At 35.3% G+C, this 23,388-nt stretch overlaps 1 protein-coding gene across 2 annotated transcripts; it reads right to left on the reverse strand.

Annotated features, from left to right (window-relative positions):
• Window positions 1–9,988: 9,988 nt before the first annotated feature.
• LOC110711349 (E3 ubiquitin-protein ligase MARCH7-like) lies at window positions 9,989–18,022 on the reverse strand. 2 transcript variants are annotated; one of them, XR_002509339.1, is made up of 9 exons: window positions 17,771–18,022; window positions 13,735–14,202; window positions 12,801–12,981; window positions 12,433–12,721; window positions 11,494–11,566; window positions 11,318–11,408; window positions 11,116–11,195; window positions 10,269–10,634; window positions 9,989–10,178 (listed from the first exon to the last, which is right to left on the reverse strand). XR_002509339.1 is itself a non-coding variant. In XM_021889725.1 (8 exons), the coding sequence occupies exons 1-8, from the start codon at window positions 17,816–17,818 to the stop codon at window positions 10,386–10,388; spliced, it is 1,479 nt and encodes a 492-aa protein (XP_021745417.1). In that variant the 5' UTR covers window positions 17,819–18,022; the 3' UTR covers window positions 9,989–10,385. The 2 variants fall into 2 exon arrangements, 1 of the variants encoding a protein (XP_021745417.1); XM_021889725.1 differs by having other exon boundaries at window positions 9,989–10,634.
• Window positions 18,023–23,388: the final 5,366 nt, after the last annotated feature.

Consider the following 23,388-nt stretch of genomic DNA (forward strand, 5'->3'; position numbering starts at 1 on the left):
GGAGATGACCCGTGACAGATAGCATACCTTGGAGAGAGGGTTGCTAGAAAGCATTCCTCCGATATTTTTGTCGTTCTTGCTCCTTCACCACGTCACATGTTTAACGCCGCGAGGTTATTGAGCATGTCAGAGGGAGTTGGTACCCCTTGGCGATCTTACACGATCCCTAGGCGATGCTATGCGGAGGAGCTACTGCCGTTGTTAGCTCCAGTTCCTGTACCGGCTGAGGATGTGGCGGTACGATTTTTCAACTTTTACATTTCGTTAAGTAGCCCCCAAGTAATGTTTACTAACTTTGCTTTGCCTTGTTAGGACGACGCTGCTGAGTTCGTGCCACCCCGTATGTCTATCCATTATCAGGGGACATATGGGCCGATTGGGGAGATGATTCCTCCGGCTCCTAAGGACGAGGGCTTCGTGGAGCGGTCAATTCATCGCCACCAGACTCGGGTAAGCTTATTTATTTGCAACTTTTGTCCATATATATTATGCATGTTTACTGACTTATTTTTTTGACAATTCTCGCGCGAGGTGGTTTCGGCGATGGCATGATGCATAAATGCCTTCCAGAGCCAGCTTGTCCGGATGAGGAACGTGGCTTCCTGCCGTCGGGACGACACCGTTCAGGATGTAGTCTTTCTTTCATATGTTTTACATTACCTGCTTTGATTTTGCGTGTTTCTGATTTTAATTTCCTTTGTAGGGTCAGCCCATTCCTTGTCGTACCCGCACGAGACCTGAGGTACGAAGGGATCCGGCGAGGTCTAGCTCGAGACGTCCCCGTACTACTTTGGGAGGTAGGCGTGTTCGTTCTAAGGCTGCTCGGGCAGAGGGCTCAAGTTCTTCCTCTGAGGGTGCACATGCTGCGCCAGTAGGCCAGGAAGAGGCTACCTCGGCTCTTAGAGGTGGTGGGATGTACGAGGTTGGCTCGTCATCGCAGCAGCCTCCGCAGCCTCAGCCTCAGGTTGATCTTGGGTGGACTGGTCCTACGTTGAGTTTTCCTCCTCCTGCGGAGACTAGAGCTGATACTGGAACCCTTTTCCCCCTAGTTTTCTAATACAGGTTCCTAATACTGTCATTTTTAACCCTAAACATATTTAATGCCTGAAATATTAGAAGATTCACAAATTTATCTTGAAAAACATAACAAGTTCTTAATACTGACATTTTTAACTCAATTCGAGTCTGCTAACGACTTTACGACTTCCTTATCTTTTTCTAAATATTCATTTATTCTTTTTTTATTATTAATTGTAGACACCCATTTGTGTCTCCCCAAAACCAAACAGGTGATGAGTACCTTTCGCGTCGAATCATAATTAAATGAAGTGAAAGTGTGGAAAGTCTAGTGTTGCGGATAGTTTTAATTTCTTTTCTCTTCTTTCTGTTTTTAAAAACTTATTTTAAGAAAACAGCCAATCCAGTTGGGTTGGTCCATGATATGGGTCTAATAGTAGTGTAGTTGGATGGGGCTTGAAAAGAGCTTTCCAACGGTATATTATAAGCCCAATTCCGATGAATATTGAGGAAGTTCTGGCCAATTTACTAAACTGGGCCCGGTTTGAGCCTTATATGCGGCCCAATGATCTAGAGGAGGGCCTAATATTGATTTATCATTCCTAATGCAATTAGGAATGGTTTTAGTCTTCTAGATTCTTTTAGAAGGTTCTTTTCTGACAAGCGCACATTAGGGCGCGCTTTAAGGCATATAAATGGGTGATTTTGGATGTATTTAGGCCCGTTTTGGTCGTTTATTGCCTAGTTACACTCATTTCCTTCATATTACGTGCTTCACGGGTTTCGATCTGTTTTTGGTGTGTTAACAGGTATAGTTGACCAAGTTATGTCCAGTCCCGAACCATTGGTGCGTAATCAGGCTATTATCGATCCTAGTCCACCAAGCTAAGACTTTGCTGCGGTTCTCAAGGCCTTGAAAGGCAAGTTAAGTAGCAGGCAAGGCAGAACAGTTCATAAATATGACACCTGTTCACTATTTTGCTCACAACTTTCGGTATACAAATGATACTGGAGTGATTCTAATTGCATTGGAAAGTAGACTTGAAGAGCTTTCCAACGATATATTGCACGCCTCAAACGGAGCTCTAGATAAGAAGTTGTGACTATTTTAAGAAGACCAAAGTGCCTGCAACCTTCCTGCCTATGCTTGCACGGCCGTGCCAGGCATTAGCACGGCCGTGCCAGGCATTAGCACGGTCGTGCCAAATTCAGCACGGCCGTGCCATTCTCGAGATTCAGCACGGCCGTGCCAGGCATTAGCACGGCCGTGCCAGGCATTAGCACGACCGTGCCAAATTCAGCACGGTCGTGCCAAAATTGAATATATTGCGGATCAGCTACTGCCATGCTTGCACGGCCGTGCCACTTCTAGCACGGCCGTGCTGATTTACGAAGGGCAGCCTGCGCAATTGCTTTCTAAATTAAAACATATATATATATATATATATATATATATATATATATATATATATATATATATATATATATAACCCTATTGTGAGGGTTAAAGAGAGAGATTGAGAGACAGTTTTTTAGAGATAGTTTTGAGAGCCTTTGTAGAGAGTTATTGGAGAACGTTCTTAGTATTAGAGATTCATTAGTTTTCTTAGAGATATTTCTAGAGATTTTAGTTTTCTTGGATTGATTTGAAGCAAGATTTGCGAAGATTCTTTGTATTATTCATTGACGACGGATATCAAAGTTCTGAACTTTTCCATTGATTCGCATCAATACAATTGGTATTATTCATTCTTGTTTATTAATCAAGCTTTATTATTCCTTAATCAGAATTCATGTTTATATCTATTATGCTTTTGGAATTCATTATTGCTTTGATTATGAATATGTGTGAGTAGTCTCCTAGCTAGGGTTTCGGGATGAAACCCGGCCTAGGTAATCTATGTAATTGAGGATTGATTTTGATAAACGGATTGTGATTAAATTGATTATATGCGATTGCATGTTAATTCATTATAATAGGAGTAGCTAACCTAGAATCTTTAATTTGATTGCATGATATTCTTGATTTGAACAAGAGATTGTGAATTGAGTATTTCATTATTAAATGTGGTTTGATTATGTATCGAGTAATGTTAAGTGCATGAGAAATCCAAGCTTAGTATTGCCCGTTGTCTTCCTATCACATGGTATTGATCAGACTTATAGTCTTTGCATATCCCGTTTGTCTCTGTGATTCCTTGTTGCTTAGTTACCAATGGTTAGGCGGATTCCCGTTCTCCCTAGTGTCTTAGTTTATTGATTTATTCCATCTTATTAGTAGTATTTTAGAACACCATTTTCCATTGATTTCGAACTAGCTTAGGTTTAAGATTGATTTGCAATTACTCTCGTTCCTCGTGGACCGAACCTTTATTTGCCATTGTACTTGGTTATAGGGTGTTCGTATAAGTATTGTTTGATTGAGAGTTAGATTGTAGCGACCGATTTAACCCTCGTCATTTTCATTCCTAATTCAATTAGCATTGATAAATTGACTTTTGTTGACTTTTGAGTGTTTTAAATAAAATCAAAGAGCATTTTTGAGGGAAATACGATTTTATCCTCCTGTACGGCAATTTTTATCTGATTTTAAGAAAATGCGTGAATTTCCAGATCAGCGCCAAACGCTAGCTGTAGCGCTTGACGCTAATGTTCGCGTCTAGCGCCAATAGCCAGCGTTGGCGCTAATCAGAGTTTGTGTGCGCCAGAACTCTGTTTTGATATTTTATCTTTTTGGCTGATTTTCTCTATAAATAACGTCGTAAAAACTTCGTTTTCATTCATCAACATACATCAACAATCATTAGTTTTCATCTACAATCTATCAATTCTCTCTTTCTCTCTCTCTTTTCTAAACTAGCTTTTTACATAAAAAATTCCGCATTCATTTGAACTAGATACACCTAGCCATATTCGAAGTTGTCTTCGCCCTAGACGTGAAAGGTTTAATTTCTGAGGGTTTGGTCCCAAATCTCTCTTTCCATTATTTAATTTAATTGTTTTGATTATTATTTTCCTTGAAGTTACTAATGTGTGTATTTTGTTATTAGAAAGAGGTATGAGGCATCAAAGTAAGTACTTTAATGGCTTTTATTGATATTATGATATAGAAATCATGCTTAGGTTGTTATTTTGATTCCTAGTATCATGTCTAGGGTTACTTTAATATCAAGTATGATTAAAAGTATGACGCTTCTTATGTTCTTCCTAATATTTATGATTGTTAGTATCATATTAGGGTTAAAGCTTTGATTTTTATTATTAAGTGACATTCTAGGGTTTGTTATTATCTTGTTAGTATCATGCCTAGGATCTTGCTATTATTATGCTTTAACATGATTCATGATTATTTTTATAATTGTTTTGATTATGATTATTATTTTTATCATGATTATTATTATGTTGCTTGATATATATTGTTATTGCTTGATCACACTTTTATGCATGTTTAAAGGGAATTAGTTTTTGCAATCACGCTTAATAAGATATTAATAATCTTGTTAGGTTAATTGTGATTATAATTCAAGTGATCGCCAATAATAGATTTATTTGTGCATTAATATTCAACCAACATAGATAAACAGGTTTAGGGTTAATCCTATTGATTGCATGTTAGTCAGAAAGCGCACATGAATACGATCTGAATAAAGTAGAGGCCTATTATTAGGGCAAATTCAATCTCTTTTAGGTTGGATTTGTAACTTCATCCAAGAACCCTTATTTGGTTCAAGACCTTACGGAGTTGACGATCTCTTGGATCGTTAAGGGGTGTAACCTTCACCCTATGAACGGTTTACAAGTTCCTAAAACTTGTTGGCGACTCTTTTGCTCTATCTTCTTCTCTTTTGGACGCCACCGTACTTTAGTGTATGATCACAGTGGGTTTCAAGCTAGGGGATTAAAGTTTGAAATTATTCCCTACAGTTTTTTGGCGACTCCACTAGGGAGGATTTCTATTTTAATTCCTGAATTTGTTTCGGCAATGATTTAGAATGAGTGGATGAGACTCGAAACGTTCTAAGTATTTCATGTGCGTAATTTTGATTAACATTATTTTCATATGTATAAAAAAGATCACATTGGAAAGACCATCCGTAATGAGTTAAAAACATAGTATTTTACACGTAGGAAATTTGAGTAATATCTTTCACAAATAGGACCGAAATAACAATGCGCGAAACTGGAAAATTTTATCGAGCACAGAAAGCTGCTGAGGCATGTAGGAATTAGCGTCAGCAACCAGAGCATTGGCGCCAGAATTTTAATGTAGCGCCAGACGCCAGCACTGGCGCCAGGCGCTACAGCTAAAACTTGGCGCCAAGCTCTGTTTGCTGACGCCAAATTCCTCCAATACCGAGCCAGAAATATGCGTTCTAATTTTGACCAGTTTTCGTATTGTTTGCTCGATCCTACTTCCTGATTGAATTTTTTCTTACTTTTCTGAAACCCATATGTTTTCTACATATGGACATAACCCTCTGGGAATTCATGCTCCATCTACCTGATTGAACGCTCTGAGAAACAAAGGGTACATCCGAGAATGTTGAATTCACCAAACCATGGAAGCGAGTTTTTCTAAAACTCGGGTGTCCCATCCACTCGCGCCAACCCTTCACGGTTAGGCTTCCGCGCGGTGCATCCGGACAATTAACCATGGACCCTCTATTGACTAAACCATATCCTGAACTTTAGAGAACTAGAGCCATGGTTAGGTTGCAAACTCATTGCATCATATTATGCCTACTTGACTAATTGTGCATTATTTGTTGTGCATATATTCTATGATTTCTTAACCGTTTGTTAACTTGTGCTGAGATTTAATAAATTAATGACTTAAAGAACTTTGCCTTATTAATTAATTGATTAATTAATTTGAGTAAATAAAGTCTAATATTTTAATCAGAATTGACCTAGTACGACTTTATGCATACCCCTGTTGATTAATAACACCGAAAACAGTCCCAAATCGAAGGTCCAGCATTGGCGCCAAAGTCTGGACTGTAGCGCCACTCTGTGAAGTGTGGCGCCTGGGGACATCTTTGTCGTCTGGCGCTACATTACACAGTGCGACGCCAGTCCTGTCGTTTTGCCGGCAGTTCGGATTATTGATCGAGTCATCACCTAGTGTCTAATTAACCAGTTTGCTAAATAATTTGGTTAAATTTCGCTGTCAATCATACCCTGTTAAGTCATTAATTGAGTCTAGTCACATAGTCTAGCCACATGTTCATGACACGAGTCTTAACATATCACCTACACTCACTAGTCTTAGCACACACTTTGAGTATAAGTCACCATGGTCATGTCTTAGGTTCATGCATAAGTTGGTCTTTCCGTCATTTGAGTTGGGGGGTACATTCCTAATTTTCCATACCCCTCCATCTACATCATTTTCCTTCACATTCTATTCCAATCTTTCTTCACCTCCTCCATCCATTGCATGTTGAATAAAGTTTGAGTCAAATAATTAACAATAAATATCCCCAATTAAATTCCTTTTCCACAGTACTTGGTCGAGGGGAGAAGGGCGATTAATCAAGGACAACACCTTTGTTCAGGTCTCGTTTTTTTGATAAACCGATTCGTCAAAAGAGGAAGGCTAAAAAGATAATGGCAAGTCAAGAAGAGGTCAATGAACTTAGGAATCAATTGAATGACGTGACTGAGGTGTTAAAGGCTTTAACCCTCAAAATTGATGACCCTGTGAAGCAACAACAAATGAACCTCATGCAAGAAAGTTTGAGAAAGCTATCTAGTGACTATAAATTTCAGGGCATGAGTTCACAAGGGGTCTCGCTGGACAAGGAACTTCTTCCGCACAAGTTCAACGCCACTGACATCCCAAGATTCAAGGCAACAAATAACCCTTACTTTCATCTAAGAGCTTTCGAAACCATAATGTGTATTAAGGGCATCGATAAGAAGGTTTTCCCCTCTCTGTTCTCTCTATCTCTTGAAACCGTTTGCCAACAATGGTTCTTCTCCCTTGACAAAGAGAAAACCTCTACTTGGGAATCGATAGTAAACACTTTCATTGATAGGTACAAGTGCAATATTCAAGTTGAAACTAACTATAGACAACTTGAGATGCTAAGACAAAAAGAGAATGAAGGCTTTACTTCTTTCTTTAATAAATGGAGGGAAACTTCTGCTAAGATGATTGAGGTGCCCACTGAAAAAGAATCTGTGAGGATGTTTATCAAGAATCTCCAAGAGAAGTATTTGAAGCATTTAAAATATCAACACACTCTGAATACTTTCAAGGCCGTTTATGACATCGGAATTGAAATCGAAGATGACCTCGCAAAACAAAAAGCTACTAACAATAGTAACCACAGTGGCTGGAAAGGAAAGAAGAACGACAATCCTTCTTCTTCCGAAAATGCCCACTCTAGTAATAATGTTAGTACCTTTGACCATAATGGTGTCTTAGCCATGGACAATCAAGGATCTAAAAGGAAACCCAGGAGAGAGTTCACACCCATTGGAATGACCTATGATGCTGCTTTTGACCGTCTTTACGATTGAGGATTAATCAAACCTATTGGCCCTACCGAGGATCCAACACCAGAAAATCGATCTTCGATATGGAATCCAAAATCCTATTGCAAGTACCATTGAGGAAACGGTCATACCACTGATGAATGCTACAGGTTTCAAAACCTCATTCAAGATATCATAGAGGCAAATAAGATCCCATTGCCTCTAGCTAGCGAGAAGACTAGATGATGTCGGAGCAAACAACACAAGACAGAGGCAAGCTTCAATGACGAGATTTCATGACATCTTTTTTCTTTTTTTCTTTATTTATCCTTTCCCCAATAAGTCTAGCATAGGCATCTTTCTTTTCTCTTAGATTAATTTTGTAGTTTCTATTTTTTTCTTTTAATAAAATGAGCATTTATTTCCTTGCATATGATCATTTCATTATATTGCATTAAAATAATAATAATAATAATAATAATAAATCCATGTTGAATTAAGCACAAGGTATACCAATGATTTGAGGCACCCCTTGTAGCCACATCATATCTCCTTTCACCTTTCAAATTTACAATCCTTTCTTCATAAACCACTTTGAGCCTCATCTAACGATAGACCTTTCTTTTTTAAACCTACATCTACCTAACCTTGGGATGGGATGGTGTGTAACTTATGCAATTCTAAAAAAAAAAAGCTTGAGTGATTTCAAAAGATCAAAATAAAAATAAAAGCAAAGAATAAATAAAAGTGTACAAAAGGGCAAGTGTTCCAATGTCTTTGATATGAAAATATCTTCGATAAGAACACGTCTCAGATTGCGTCTCTTATCGAGTGCTCGGTACCGTGCCTAAGAAACATGAATACCAAGTGAGTGATAGACCGCATGATCGGGATTTCCCACACTTATTAAAATAAAATAAATTCTAAAGCACAAAAAAGAGCTAAAAAAGAGTAGAAACTCAAGCATAAAAATATAAGAACTCAAAAGCAAGGTTGCACACCTTGGGGCTTATATAGGGTCTTGAGCTTTATCCTCTTCTTCTATAACCATTAGCCTAACCACGTTACAACCCTTAAAAAGACCTTTTTGAGGTATACACATACTTGTGCGAGGTTCGGCTAGAGCTACGTTCGGCCTGATTCCTAACGGATACGTAGGCAACCTCACATCGAGGTGCGGCCGTAATAAAAATGCATTCATATTCACATTCACACACTCACACCATGATCATATCAAGGGATCTCCTGTGCTCATCCCTATTTACTGAGAGCTAGACTTGGGGGCTTGATCCCTACATCATTAGCTTACCAAGCCTAAGAGTCACCACCATTTGACTCTTTTAACAAATAATATCTTTCCACACACTTAGCCCTTGCGGCCTAACTTTAGTATCATTTTCACAAACTGCACAGATACATGACCAAACAATCATATTGGACACCCCCGTATCCCTAGCGTCATTTTCTATTGATTTTAATCATCATTTTCTTGCTTATTTGTAGTCTTAGTGTTCTTACTCAACAAAACCAACAAAAACAATCCCCTTTATTTTCACTCTTGCATTAGTGATATTTGATGTTGAATTAGCGTGCTTCCCTAGTGGTTCGACCCTTTACTTGCCACTAACTAGTTTAGTGTAGGTTTAGGTATTATAAATGATTAATTTGGTTAGGGTAGTAGCTTAACGACCTATCTAACCCGCGATCATATATATTCATTAATTACACTTATTTACCATGATTTTATCAAGAATTTCTAAACTTACACTAAAAAATGAAAGATAATTTTTTTTGGTATTCCACCTGGTTTACCCTTTTGGTTAATCTGCGTGGTTAGGTTCCAGTCCCCTCCCAATTGTTGTTGCGAGGGATCGAACACGGGTCCTCCCAACCAAGTGTAGTCTTAATCACCACGACTACATTAACAACCAATAAAATGCTTATTTGTAGCCCTAAGAATTATGTATAACATTACTCTTATAAAAATAAGATTCCAAAAAAAAAATGTCAAACTAAGTAATCGATATATGCATGCAAAGTTTGACTGTGTTAGTTATTTTGGGACAGGAGTAGTTGCAGATTACATAGCAATATGTATATAATTATAAACAAGACAATGTTAACAAATTTATTAACTGTTACTAAAACAGAACATGATGACATCATCGCTGCCCACATGTCGTTCTCTTAATAAAAAATTTTCCGCCGAAATGCAATGATGATGTCATTTTTTTTTAGAGTTATCCTATTTAACATTTTTGAAATTTCAATATTAGAAACTTCTATCTTACAACTAAAACCTATCAATTTATTGTAGGAAATTGAAACAATTTTTAATGATACATTAATAAACAATCTCCTATATTAAAATATGAATAAGACGATGTCGAACAGATACTATATCATAGTTTTGAGAAAATAAAAGATTTTAAATTATAAAATGTACCTAATAATAAAGATCACAAAGTTCTAAAATGTCACCACGAAATTCTAAAATGCAGATTACACTCACGAAACATCATTTGCAAAGCCACCAAATTGTACAAGGAAAAAAGACAACAAACACCACCAAAGGAGGTGGGCAAAGGCGCCATCGACCATAAGGCCTGAAAACTAAGCGAACTAAGCGACATATTTTTCTACATCAATCGATTTACATTTGCTTCCCAACCTACTTCCTAGCAAACAATCCATAATACTTCGTATTACATTAAAAAAAAAAAAAGAAAAAAAAAATAAAAAAATAAATAAATAAATAAACATTTTACCTCTAGCACAGAGAAGGCTGTGAAACACTACGTAAGTTATCTACGAAAAAGCCTTTTTTCTGAAAGTATTTTCTTTACAAGAGCTTGATATGTAGTTATGTACATTCAATAAGCGATTTAACCTTCATGATGAGAGTTGGTATTATTGGACACAGTTTCAGGTTGATTAGAAGTCGCTTGTGTTATGTTAGCTGTGTTAGACGTTGGTACATGAACTACATCCACAGCAGTAGGTTCGGAATTTGAGTGAGCTTGCAACATCCTTCTCCATCTCGAAATCTCAAAGATAATGGAACATGCACACATTGCCACTCCGAAACCAACAAATGTAGCAATTATGACTGATACCACTGCTTGCATGTGTAGCTGTACAGGCAGAAATTAAGAGAACACATTATCAAATAATGTTCCTTATTTTTGGACATATAGTCACATTCACACATACAGTTTTCCACAATTAATGGAGCAAGAGAAAAGAAATGACTTGGCTATTTAAGGTCTTTTGTTAAAAAAAAAAAGAGGTTACATACTTGATTATGATGAATCAGAACGATGTCAAAACTATAAGATGTAAAGCAGTAAGCCAGTAAACCACTAACTGTAGTGTTTATGATCATCAAAAACACCTAAATTAAGCAGGATTCTACAAATGGAAGGGCAAGTCCATGGGATCCGGTACTGGCCGTTCAATGGTGGAAAAGTTGGCAACTATACCCAGTATTTTTGTATTATAGCCCTTACAGGGTGTGATCGTTAGTAGTTAGTGTATGATAACATTGAACTGAAAGCACAGAACATTAGGATTACTTTAAAAAGCTTTTAGACCAAGAATTTACGAAGATCGTACCAGAGAGTACAAAATATGTGCAAAGGAAACCACCATAATGAATTGCACTGCAGCATATACCCAAAGAAATTTTCTTCCAACTGCACAAAAGGTCAAATCACTTCTTAGTTGGCATGATTTTAACAAGAGAACTCAAAAATAAACAAAATGAAAATTATTTAAGAAACAAATCATAAGTCACTCTCAGATCAAATCTCCATACCCATGGTTGTCGATGTCATGGATGCAAGCAGACCCAAAATGCATGAAAATGGAAGAGAAATGGCAATTGCACCTGAACCCATTCTCCTAACCTGTTCACAAGTACAATACAAATATTAGATGGGATTTGAAAAGCAACTGATACAAAGTGTGTGATACTTGTTTCATAAAGCTTACCAAAAGTTGTTCGAGGAAACAAAAGTAAGCAAGCATGCTTACAATAACCAGTACAGGAACATCTTGCCAAACCCTGATAAGAAAAAAATTCAAAATGTTTATGTATTCAAACCATGTGAATAAATCAATTATGATTACATCATTATCTGTATATTGTATTCAATGGAGAGGAGACATGAACTACTGATATACCGATTTCAGGCAATTCAAGTTCTGTAGCTTATAAACAAACAAAATTTCTTAACAAAGTGTAGGACCTGTTGAATAATATGCAATGTCTGTGTTTGTATACTCTATGATGTTAAATTAAATAAAATTGTTGAGTGTTAAATTTAATTTTAATGAGTATTTGTATAAAACTTTTAAAAGCATTATCTTAGGTAATATTATCAGCATACATGATCAACATGACAAATTAAAGTGGACTACTTCAAAGAGACTGGGATGTGACAGTTTTGCATGCCAGGAGATCAGCAAATGGCATAGTTCATTGACTGGCTAATATAGGAAGAACTCAAGGAGAACAAAGAGTTCACCACATTTATCCACCACCTGATCTTTCAGAGATTTATACCTTTGGATTGCTGAATTTTAGTAGTTAGCTGTTTGTGATACCGCTTTACACAAAAGCTACCTTACTACTTGTTTTCAATTTTTGCATCTTCTATATCCTAGTTTTTTTATTATTATTTTTTCTATTTATTTATTATTTTTTTCAATTTATTTATTTATTTATTTATTATTATTATTATAATTATAATTATAATTATAATTATAATTATAATCGGCGGTGCAATAGCTTCGTCCCTTCACACCAATGGTGTCTCTTTTGTTTCTAAGATAACTAGGTCCAAGGTGTTTCAAATGCCTTAATGCAATATAATCGTTCCCTTTTTGCATTTAAAAAAAAAATAGAAACACTAGAGATCTTTGACTTGCCTGAAACCTGTCATATCAGCTTGCTGTCCATTACTTCCTTGTTGAGCCTGAACATTCTGAATTCGCAAAAGTGTTACAGGAAGGTTTTGAACCTCTTGCTGGCATACTTCACAAATCTTGTTCCCTTTGATGCTAAACCATTTAACAGCGCATTCTTGGTGAGCCAAAGCAAGTTCACCTTTGCAGCTACATTCCATCTTGAGTGTCTCTGAACCTTCCCCGAGTTCAACAAAGCAAATTCTGCAAACAGCTTCCTCTTCAGGAATGTCCTCACCATCATCATCATTTTCTGAATCAAAGTTTTCAACATTTTAATTTATCACATTTATGCTTAAGAAAAAATCAAGCAGAAAGTCAAACAATAATACCATCAGCATCAGTTGCACTTGCACTTGCACCTGACGCCACTGGGGGTCCATCTTTAGCACGCGGAGTTATTGGTACTACACGAAATACCCCACCAAAAGAATCCACCTGCCGTATACTACCATCTTTTGTAAGAGCTGGAACAGAATGTGAACGATGAATAGGTAATTGGATCCGTCCTTTCTGTAAAGTGAGGAAATCTGTTAAGAACCTAATACAGGGATGGATGAAGTTCCTGTGAGAAGTATCCTCCATGCCCTATAAATATACTATCTTAATGAAAAAGAAAGTGGAAGCAAGGGAAGAAGTAAGAGCCATTTTTTGTTAGTTTATGCAGCAGTATTATGAACAGTCAATATGCGTGAAAGTAATGATAGGTATGAGATTAATCATTGGAATTGAACTAAATTTTAAAGCACTGCAAAAATTAAAGCATATCCTTTCAGATATTGACAAATAGCATTAGTTGAACGTATCTCATCTTACGAAGTTGGGGCAACAAAACCTGGTGTGCATGAAAGAACTGCAGTTTTGTGAACTTAAATTTTCACTTCTTTTTTACTGAATCAATTTTGATTAAACATAACCCAGCCATCTTTTCGTAAAGCTCAGAGACTGGAAAATAGACGGCCATGACAGACCAGGATGAGGTAATTTATATAAGTTACAGTGACCTGAAATTATGTACCAAGGAATACAAAGATCACAGATTATTATCAAAAATTTACTTAATGCAGTGAAAAGAAATCAGAGCTTTTGAACTATATGCAAAACTACTGCAAATCTGCAATATAATGTCAAACCCCTTTCCCCAAACGCAAATTATCTATTTATCTTTTCAAAATGAGAAGTTACTTAATTATATTATCCAACCAAGAAAAATTCCACGAAACCATGTAAAACTAAAGCCCTCAAGATAGTAATTCAATAACTCACATTGCTTCCATTAGTGGACCCTGGGTTAGAGTGTGCAATTGGAGTAACAGGCAAGGATGAAGCTTTATTTCCTTTTGGCGTAAATAGCTTTGAAAGAGAAAATGTCCTCATCATTCGCGGCCTCCCCCCTCTCACAGCAGAAGGAGAACTGAGGGCTAGAAAGGCAGCATTTTCAATCTCTGTAGAGGAGTTTCTGAACTTGAAACTAAGTCTAGGGAGGAGACTTTTAATTGATGACTTGTCCCTACGCATGCTGGAGCTTGAAGATCTGGTTAAACCAGCAACGGCAGGGCTGTGCATCGGAGAGAAATTCACTCTTTTGGGTGTTGGAAGAACATTTATTCTCACAGAATCCTCTGGGGAACTTTGAACATTCTCTGATGGTATTTCTAGGAAAAGATGTTGTGGGAGTGGCCTACTGCGTTGGCCAGTCGAATTTTCTTCAGTAATTTCAGTTGATTCTCCCATCTGCAAGAGTGAATATGGGTTAATATGAACAAAATTGAGAAAGACATTGTTAGGAATATAGGAAAATATATTAATGTGATGTATTTTCCATATAGATCTTATGATATTATATTTAGGATAATAATATAGATTTATTGAAGTTTATATGATAGAGTATATATTGTGTAGGTCATCTTTTATAGCCTACAAAAGATAACCTACATAATATATACACTATCATATAAACTTCCATAAATCTATCTTAGAATATCACTAAGATATATTATTATCCTAAATATAACATCATAAGATCTATATGGAAAATATATCACAATAATATATTTTCCTATATATACATATCTCAAAAAAAAATTATAGACTGCTATTTATTGACATCTGACAAAACCAAATTATTACAGAAAACAGTATAGTACTGAAGCTCGTTCGAGTATAAGAAAACGTCTTATATCCTCGTCTTACTTTGTGATATGAATTAGTAGGTAGACTAACTTCCTCTGCTAGACAAAGGACACCCTCTTCTTCATACATATAGCCATATTGGCACATCTCACACTTTCCAACCTCTCTCTAGTATACAGAATCACAACACAATGATTTTCTCCAAATGAAAAATCTTTGAACACTACAGCATTATCAAAGTACTTAATCCACATTAGAGAAATACAACACAAAAAATTACTGATTATGGCCTGGAAGACTGATGTAATAATGTTTTATGCATAATTCATTGATTAAAAAATTTAAATTAAAAAAGGAATAAATGACATTACAAACATTATATGCAAGTAAAAAGACACAACACAATTATTCAAACTTCAATTAATTGAAGCTTCGATTGCTAAAAACGGAAAGGCAAAAGCAAAAGCCAAAAAATAAAAAAAAATGAAGTTGATTTAGATTAGTATGTGACTAGGATCTACAATAATAGTTGAGTTTCCAGCCAGCAAATAAAGCAAAAAACAATTAAGTTCTGTTCTATAGTATTTCATTTGCAATAATTACAACACCCAATTATATCAAATTTTTGTTATGTAACCTTTCAAAAAATGCAATCCAGTACTCAAATTAAATATTTACATTTTCAACTCAGTAAACTTAATTTCGTACTTCAGTTCCTATATTCAAGTGCATTACCCTTAAAACGACTCTTGTTTTAAAAGCCAACATATTTTGTATATATGTGTACACTGCATAGTGTATGTTACTCCCTCTATTTTTACATGCGTGGAGTTTTAGGAGAAATTGGAAAAAGTTATAAAATATGAAGGCAGTGGAGTTGGTAGAAGAATAAAGAATTATAAAAAGCAAAAGTAGTGGAGAAATTGGAGGAGAGAGAGGATGAAATTAATAAACTATGATATTTATTGAGTCCAGTAAGTGAGAGAAAAAATGAGATAAATATTATAAAAGCTTTTCAGAAATGTAGCAAGTATTTAAAAACGACCGAAAAAAAGTGGAGCAAATATTTAAAAACGGAGGAAGTATTATAAAATAACGAAAAGAGCAAAAGGATTACTTGTATACATGTTCAAACCAAAAAAATGGCTTCAAAATGGTTTCCTACCATGGATCCTATGTAACATCCAAAAAAATATTATATGGAAACGGAATTCTAAACAATATTCCATTCAAGAATTTGATACACAATAGGGTCCCAAGTTTAAGGCTCTTTCCAATACAATGTTCTATTATGGCGGCCTAGCGACCGCCAGTGTGCCAAAAGGCGTTAAAAGATCACAAGAAAAATAAAAAAAAGGTCAAATATACATCAACGGAAAGGCCATTTTTATGTTTTAAGTTACTAAATAAATTATATTTTAAGTATAGGATTTAGAGCATATGCAATACACATTAAAATAATTTCTTAATATTATAATGTTTACTTTTTTTTAAACCCTAAATACACTATAACTATGAATCAGAAACCACTAACAGCCAAAAGTCAATTACATTAGAAATTTGGAATCGAATTAAAGGGTTTGATATGATACATCTCCGTCAAATCAAAATTGGTAAGAATAAACAATGATAGTTTATTTTTATTTCCTTTTTCATTCGGTGGGTAAGGAGCCGAGGAAGCCCCAGTTTCTCTTATTGATAAACATTATTATATCTCAAAATGGCATATTGATACATAGAAGCAACTTTTTAAATTTTTTTTTTTGTACTTTATTGTTTCTAATCTTTCGTCCACTCCCCTTCACCAAATCACCAGTGTACTCCATTAATGGCATCAAACCACTATCAACCATAAACTACCATCATCGTGTTGCTCATAAGAGCAACTCCAATGGTTGATTTTAGGGACTAGCTTGCAATTTTAATAATTTTAAAGCTAATAACCAAACCATTGGAGGATAATTTAATAATTAGTTTGGCCAAGCTAATGTCTAGCAAATTAGCTTAGCTAAGCTAATTAGCTGAAAAATTAATTGTCTCTAATAAAATACTAATTATTTAAAAATTAAACCTGAAAAATCTAAATGCTAATTAGCTTAACCATTGTGGCATAAATTAGCTAGAAGGAAGAATAGCTTTGCAATTCTATGTGGCATGGCAAGCTAATTTGGCAATTAGCTTGCTGTTGGAGTTTCTCTAAACCACCATCATCTCCGTCGTCCCCTATTTTCTTCAACCTCTAAACCTTTCAAGCCGCCGAATTAAACGAAAAACCCTAATAAAAATAGAGAAATTAGGACTTGGTTAACCCTTTAGGGCAAGGTTTGACTTCTACCTTCATGGAAGATGTTCATGTATTCTGATTTCTCCATTGAAATTCATTAAAGTAGGTGAGAGAATATAGAACAAATGGAGGAAAGAAGGAGAAAGGACAGAGGAAAAGAATGCCAATTTAAGAGCTATTTACATAATTAGCCCCGCTTACATACCCAAAATGACAAAAATATCCCTTAGAAATACTTATCATGTTTATCAAAAAGAGAAACTTGGAATTACCCATGGGTAAGGACTCACACAAATTTTTTATGTATGCCAGCCATTATTAAGGGTTACTTCTTAAATGTAATAGAGATTATTTGGTCAATATTGCAGATTACTCAATCAATATTATACGGGTTACTTGATTATCGTAGGTTATTTAATTTTTTTTTTTAAGTGACCACACACAATATGGGCTAAGTTTGACATCCACAACGTTTATTAATCAATTAGTTGAGTGATACGAGTACATGATATACAAACGCAGAATTTCAGCTATCATATACTCGTATTTAACAAGAAATATTAAGCATTACTAAAACAGACATATTTCATAAATCAGACAGAGACAGAAAAAAATAATACAAAATTACGAATTACAGTTCCATTAACCTGCTCTCATCATGTGATCTTCCAGCTATTCACATAATCATATTCAATAAATAATTATGAAGAAAAAAACAATTAATTTCTCTAATAATTCCTACAACCATTAATAGCTTTATTATTATTCGAAACAATAACAGTGATTATATATATATATATATATATATATATATAAATCAAGTTCAATATAGTTAATAGAAAAAATAAATAAATAAATAAAAATATATAAAAAAAAATTGATTACCTGTTGATTATTAATCTGGGTGGCAGCTGAATGTTCTGTAGTATCCATGTTTCATGAAATAGAGAACGTAAATAAGGAATTTAAAATAAATGAAATTAAAAAAGGGCAAATTTAATGGAAATGAATAAATTTTATGTGTAATAAACAGAAAAGAAAGAAAAGTGTGTAATTTTATATAGGTTGTTAAACAGAAAGACAGAGAAAGGGGAAAAGAGTGAGAAAGAAGGCGCGAAGAGGAGGGACCGAGGGAGGGGGAGGGGGAGGGGGGGGGGACAATTAACGCATAATAGAAATAGACGACCAATGGTTGTTAAATTTGAGAACTAATAATGATGACCTTTTTCTTGTTAAAGAAAAAAAAATGATGATGACGATTTTGACCATCATGGTAATGCTTTGGACTTATATCACTTAATTTAGTCTCAATGAAATGTCGGAGAAGCTTCGTTGTCAAGGAGTATTTTGTCAAATCCTTAAGTATATACTTTGAATTTAGCACTATTTATCTATCTCCTTTTAACCGTATTTTGTGTTTTATACGTAATGAAAAATATAGTCATGTGAGATCTTGTTAGATGCGTCACGTTTTATACTTTCAAAATATCAACTTTTCATAATTTTTGCTTATCGATAATAAAAAAATATTAATTGTTTTGGGTGTTTTTGTCACTCGGGAGAGTTACGTCACAAAGATTAGTCCGGCTGAGTTGTACCTGCAAAAACAACGGAAACTCCGGGTGGTGGAGCTCCGCCTCCGACGATCATGTTAGTAACTTGAAAGAGAATAAAGAGTACGGAAATTTAGGTGGGGATCTGCTTGGATTCCAAGATCAGGTGTTTCTCTGATGAGAGAGAAAGTAGGTGTAATAAATGATTCAATGTGTCCCCAAAATGGGCAAATATCTCCCTATTTATAGGGTCGTTGGTAGAAGTGCCCCTATCTAGGTCACTTGACCTAGGTTTTAGTGAGCTGCGCCGAATTACGGCGCTTCTTGGGATTTGGGCCCTTGAAGGCCGCTATTTCAGAAGCCACTACTACACAATTGGGCTTAAATAACACCTATGGGTAGCACTTTAAAATTTTTATGGTTGTTTGATTTTTCTGTAACACTTTGATATTAGGTAACATTATTTGTAACAATTTAATATTAGGTAACACTTTGTTGTAACACATTGATATTAGGTAACACTTGGTCGTAACACCTACGCTCAATCATTTTTTTTTTTCTTATCAAATATTCTACGGAAATTTCACCAAATGCCCTTGAGCTAAATTTGCCACGTGGCAACCTACGATTAGTTGTTATTTATATAATTTAAATTTTAGGGTTTTTCTAAGCTATACCCCTAAGGTATTTGAGTTTCTAAGGTGTACCCATGCTTTTTCAAGTGTCTAAGCCGTGCCCTTCAACTCCTTATCAATACTAAAATGTACTTTTATTAGTTGTTTAAAAGTTATTTGAGAGTGTGATTTCGTGACTTCACTTTTCATTATTAGGGTTGCGATGGCTAAGATTTCTTTCTCCTAACATTTCCTTACCTTTTATCATCTTTCTATTAAATTTATAGTTAACTTTAGGTGACGTGGAAATACCAAGGAGGGTACCATTCATTAATGGTAGTGAGTTGAGGGGCACAACTTGGAAACTTGAAAAAGCATGGGCACACCTTAGAAACTCGAATACCTAAGGGGTATAGCTTAGAAAAACCCTTAAAATAACAATCTAATTAATTATAAAAAAAAATAAACAAATAAAAAAAACATAACTCACCTACCATAACCACAACCACAGCCCAGGCCCAGCCACCACCCGCCGGCGTGGTTTCCGTCAAAACCCTAGCGTCGGTGCCACCCCAAACCCGACACAAACGAGCCCACACCGCTAAGCCACCGCCACCCTAAACCCAACACAAACCACCCACTCCCCAATTTTAAAAGCCCCTTAATATCTTCTTCAAAAACCCCTCCCTTCCCCACCGTCGGTGTCCGAATTCCCATCACCATGCCAGCAAACCCAAGTCACACCTCCCCCCCCCCAGTCGTATCCATCCCCTGAACCACCACGCCGAACCCCAAAATGAAAAACCCAAGATCGAAACCCTAGATTTGATTTTTAAGGTTTCGATTTTGGGGTTTTAATGTTTAGGGGTGGTAGTTTTCGGCTAAGAGTACCGACGAACCCAAATCCCCCTCCCCCTGCCATCTCCAACCCCATGAAACACCACGTGGATTACCAAAATCAAAAACCCCCAAAACTAAAACCTAGGGTTTTGATTTTGGGGGTTTAATGTTTCATGGTGGTGGTTTTCGACTTAGGTGGGTAGCAGCGGTGTGGGGGAAGGGATTGGGCTGTCGACGAAAGGGTTTTCGGGGGTGGTTGCTAGATTTTCGGCTTAGGTTGTTCGGCGGTGAGGGGTTTTGCGATTCAAACCAAGGAGGGAAAATAATGTGGTGGTTCGAGGAAGGAGCGAGCACCAGCGCGGGGTTGGTGGAAGGGGCGGCATCGGTATAGTGAGGAGGCTGATGGGTGGCGGTTGTGGGGTGGTGGCTGGGCTTAGGGTTTGCCATTAGAAGGTGACAGGTTGGGGTTAAAGGTGATTTTTTTTTTTTGAAATTTTAATTTAGTTTTTTTTTTAAAAAATATATATATAATATTTAGTTAAATAATTTTTAAAAATAACCAATTAGATCCAGCCATGTGGCGTACTTAACCCTTAATGACTAACGGAGTTAACATCCATTGGTCATTTGGTGAAAATTTTCTAGATATAAGGTGAATAAAAAAAATAACTCACAAGTATTTGGTGAAATATCCAAATATTTTTTTTTTGAGGGAAAAATATCCGAATATTTTATTTACTTCTAATATTTTTTATTTTCTAAAAAAGGCAGCAAAGGAAAGGGAAGTTAATCGTGAATTTATGAGATAGCGGTTTCTATCTCAAATAGCCTCTCTCTATCTCCTCGATGTTGAAGGTGCAGGCTCACGGAGTAACGGCCGCAGCCGCAACCAATGCCGCCCACAAATTCTCTGTCGTCTTTCCTTTTCTCACTTCTCTAGCTTGGTATTCTAGGGTTTTGCGAGCCTTCATTTATGAAATTCTCACATTTTCTCTTCTTTAGCTCGGTATTCTAGGGTTTTGCGAGCCTTCATTTATGAAATTCTCACATTTTCTCTTCTTTAGCTCGATATTCTAGGGCTTAACAAAAATTTGTGGTTAATTTCGAAAACATTCTTCCTAATTTGTGAAATTTGGGCTTGGTTTAGGGAGATCAAAAGAATTTTCTCTACGCTTCACCAAATTAGGGAAAAGACGATCAAAATACAAAGAGGAGACGATTGCTAGGTTTGGTTTGTCTTCTTCAATCGTTAAATTTCTTAACTATATTTATAATTTCTGGAATTTTTTTACATAGTTTGGTTCAATTTTATTTTAATTGCAATCATACGTCATCATTAGACTTTGAGTTTTTCTATCAAGCTATTTGATGTCACTTCTTAATTTGATTTTTCTGTTAATTAAATTAAATTCGACAATTATGTATCCGATTTTCTCAAGGAAGTTTCACAATATGACTGTTTTTTTTTTTTTTTTTTTTTTTTTTGTCAAATTAGTTTGCTGGGAGTAGTAAATTAACTTTTGAGTTATTTTTCTATAATACTGACAAAGAGTATTTTCAGGCAAACTTTTGCAAAGGCATTGACAAAGAGCTCAAAGGAGGTATCAACCAATATTAAATTTAATAGTTTATATAATTGTCAACGCACTATACTCTTATATGCTTGATAATTGGAAGGTTTAGGAAAATACTTGGTTGTGACAATTATTGTTGATGCATTTTGAAACCTGATTGTGTATAAAATGTCTATTTAAAGAGGTATATAATTGGAATGAGAGTTTTATATCTATGCTCAACTGTTCGGGTGCCCGACTATATAATTGACAATTATTTCTTTTTTCTTTTCTTTTTTTTTTTTACGCATTGCTTGTATGTTACTGCTTGTTAGCATATCAAGACTACTAATTAACTAAAACATTGGTTATATAGTATTAGTCTTATCTTATTTAGTAGTTTTATTGCTTACTTGTAGAATTTAGAGTAGTTTTATTCTAGTAGAATTCAGAGTAGTCTTATTTAGTAGTTTTATTGGTTAAATAGTATTAGTCTTAACTTCATTAGTATAATTCATAGTAGTTTTATTGCTTACTTGTATTTTGTCTAAGTATGGACATTTATAGATATGATCAAGTGACATGTGCATCCCACATAATGACTTGAATTTGTAATTTGTTCATCAAGGCCTTGCCTTTCAAGATATGTGATGTAAATGACTTTTTTGCAGTGGTTGTTCGGGAAATTTCTAATTTGCATCCTATGCTTTTGCACCAGCTATTTTGGTGACTCCACTTGGTGCAGGTAGTAGAGAATGTGTAGGAATTATGGTAGTTTTGCTTTCCCTTTCCTTTTATTGGTATAGGGATTTAATCTTAGTTTCATAAAAGTGTTCTTGTTTATGCAGTTTAATGACAAGGTTGCTTTATTTAATTTAGGTTTATATTCCATTTCGTTAATATATTAGAAGCTGACTATTGAGCATTTGTTCCTCTAAATGTCTTCAATTTACTTGGGCAGATACCTCTCGTATGTTTGATTAGAAATCTAAACATGGTCTGGTTCATGATTGCTAAGTGGTTTATTTGTCCACTGATTGTAGTAATCTTAACTAGCTTTTATAATTATTTCTTCTACTTTTCTCCTCTCTCTAATTCCTTTTGTATATATAGAAGTTGTATTTTGGCATTGCCGCCTCTTTTGTGTGTGTTTGTGTTTATGCTTGTAGGTATAAGAAGATTTGACAAGCTAGCAAAGCAAATTGAGGAAGACAAGAGAAATCAGAGAGGGTGTGCACCTCCCTAGGAACGACCTCTCCTACCACTACACCACAAACTGCATCAGCCAGCAAAAATAGGAGCAGGCTACTACTACTGCTGTTTTTTGCTGTTAATGTTGTATTTTTGCTGCTACTGTTGTCTGGTGCTGACTCCTGCTACTACTGTATGCTGCCACTGCTTGTCCTACTATTGGTTACTTCCATTGGTATCGCCGATTTTTTTTTTGAAATTCAGAAGTTTTTCTTTTCCTCACTTTTCCAAGCTAGAGATCAAAGTTGATTTTCTTTTTGTTTGAATTATTATATTGTTTAGCCAAACATTAAAATTGGTGTGTATGGATTTTTTTGTAAGAATTATAAAATTATTTCAATCCAAATTGTTGTTTATCATATACTTGTATGTTAATTTCTCATTCATAGTTGTTGTAAATATTAATATAATAATAATAATAATAATAATAATAATAATAATAATAATAATAATAATAATAAATAAATAAATAAATAAATAAATGTTACCTATTAATTAATAGAGGTGTTACATTAGTTTGTAAAAAGTGATACATAATGTCAAATAAAGTGCTACTTTATGTCAAAAGATGATTGAGAAATGTTACCTAATAATCAACAAAGTGTTACATTTATTCGAAAAAGTGATACATATTGTTGGATAAAGTGATACTATATGATTGAAAAATGTTACTAAGGAAAAGTAAGTGTTAT

This window comes from Chenopodium quinoa, unplaced genomic scaffold (genome assembly GCF_001683475.1).
Source record: "Chenopodium quinoa cultivar QQ74 unplaced genomic scaffold, ASM168347v1, whole genome shotgun sequence".
Classification (NCBI taxonomy): Eukaryota; Viridiplantae; Streptophyta; class Magnoliopsida; order Caryophyllales; family Amaranthaceae; genus Chenopodium; species Chenopodium quinoa.

Coding starts and splice junctions, on each gene's coding strand:
- LOC110711349 (XM_021889725.1), bottom strand. CDS start 17,818: ATGGATACTACAGAACATTCAGCTGCCACCCAGATTAATAATCAACAG. Junction 14,203..17,770: donor CCCAGATTAATAATCAACAG/GTAATCAATTTT, acceptor TCACTCTTGCAG/ATGGGAGAATCAACTGAAAT. Junction 11,567..12,432: donor GCTGATATGACAGGTTTCAG/GCAAGTCAAAGA, acceptor TTTTCTTATCAG/GGTTTGGCAAGATGTTCCTG.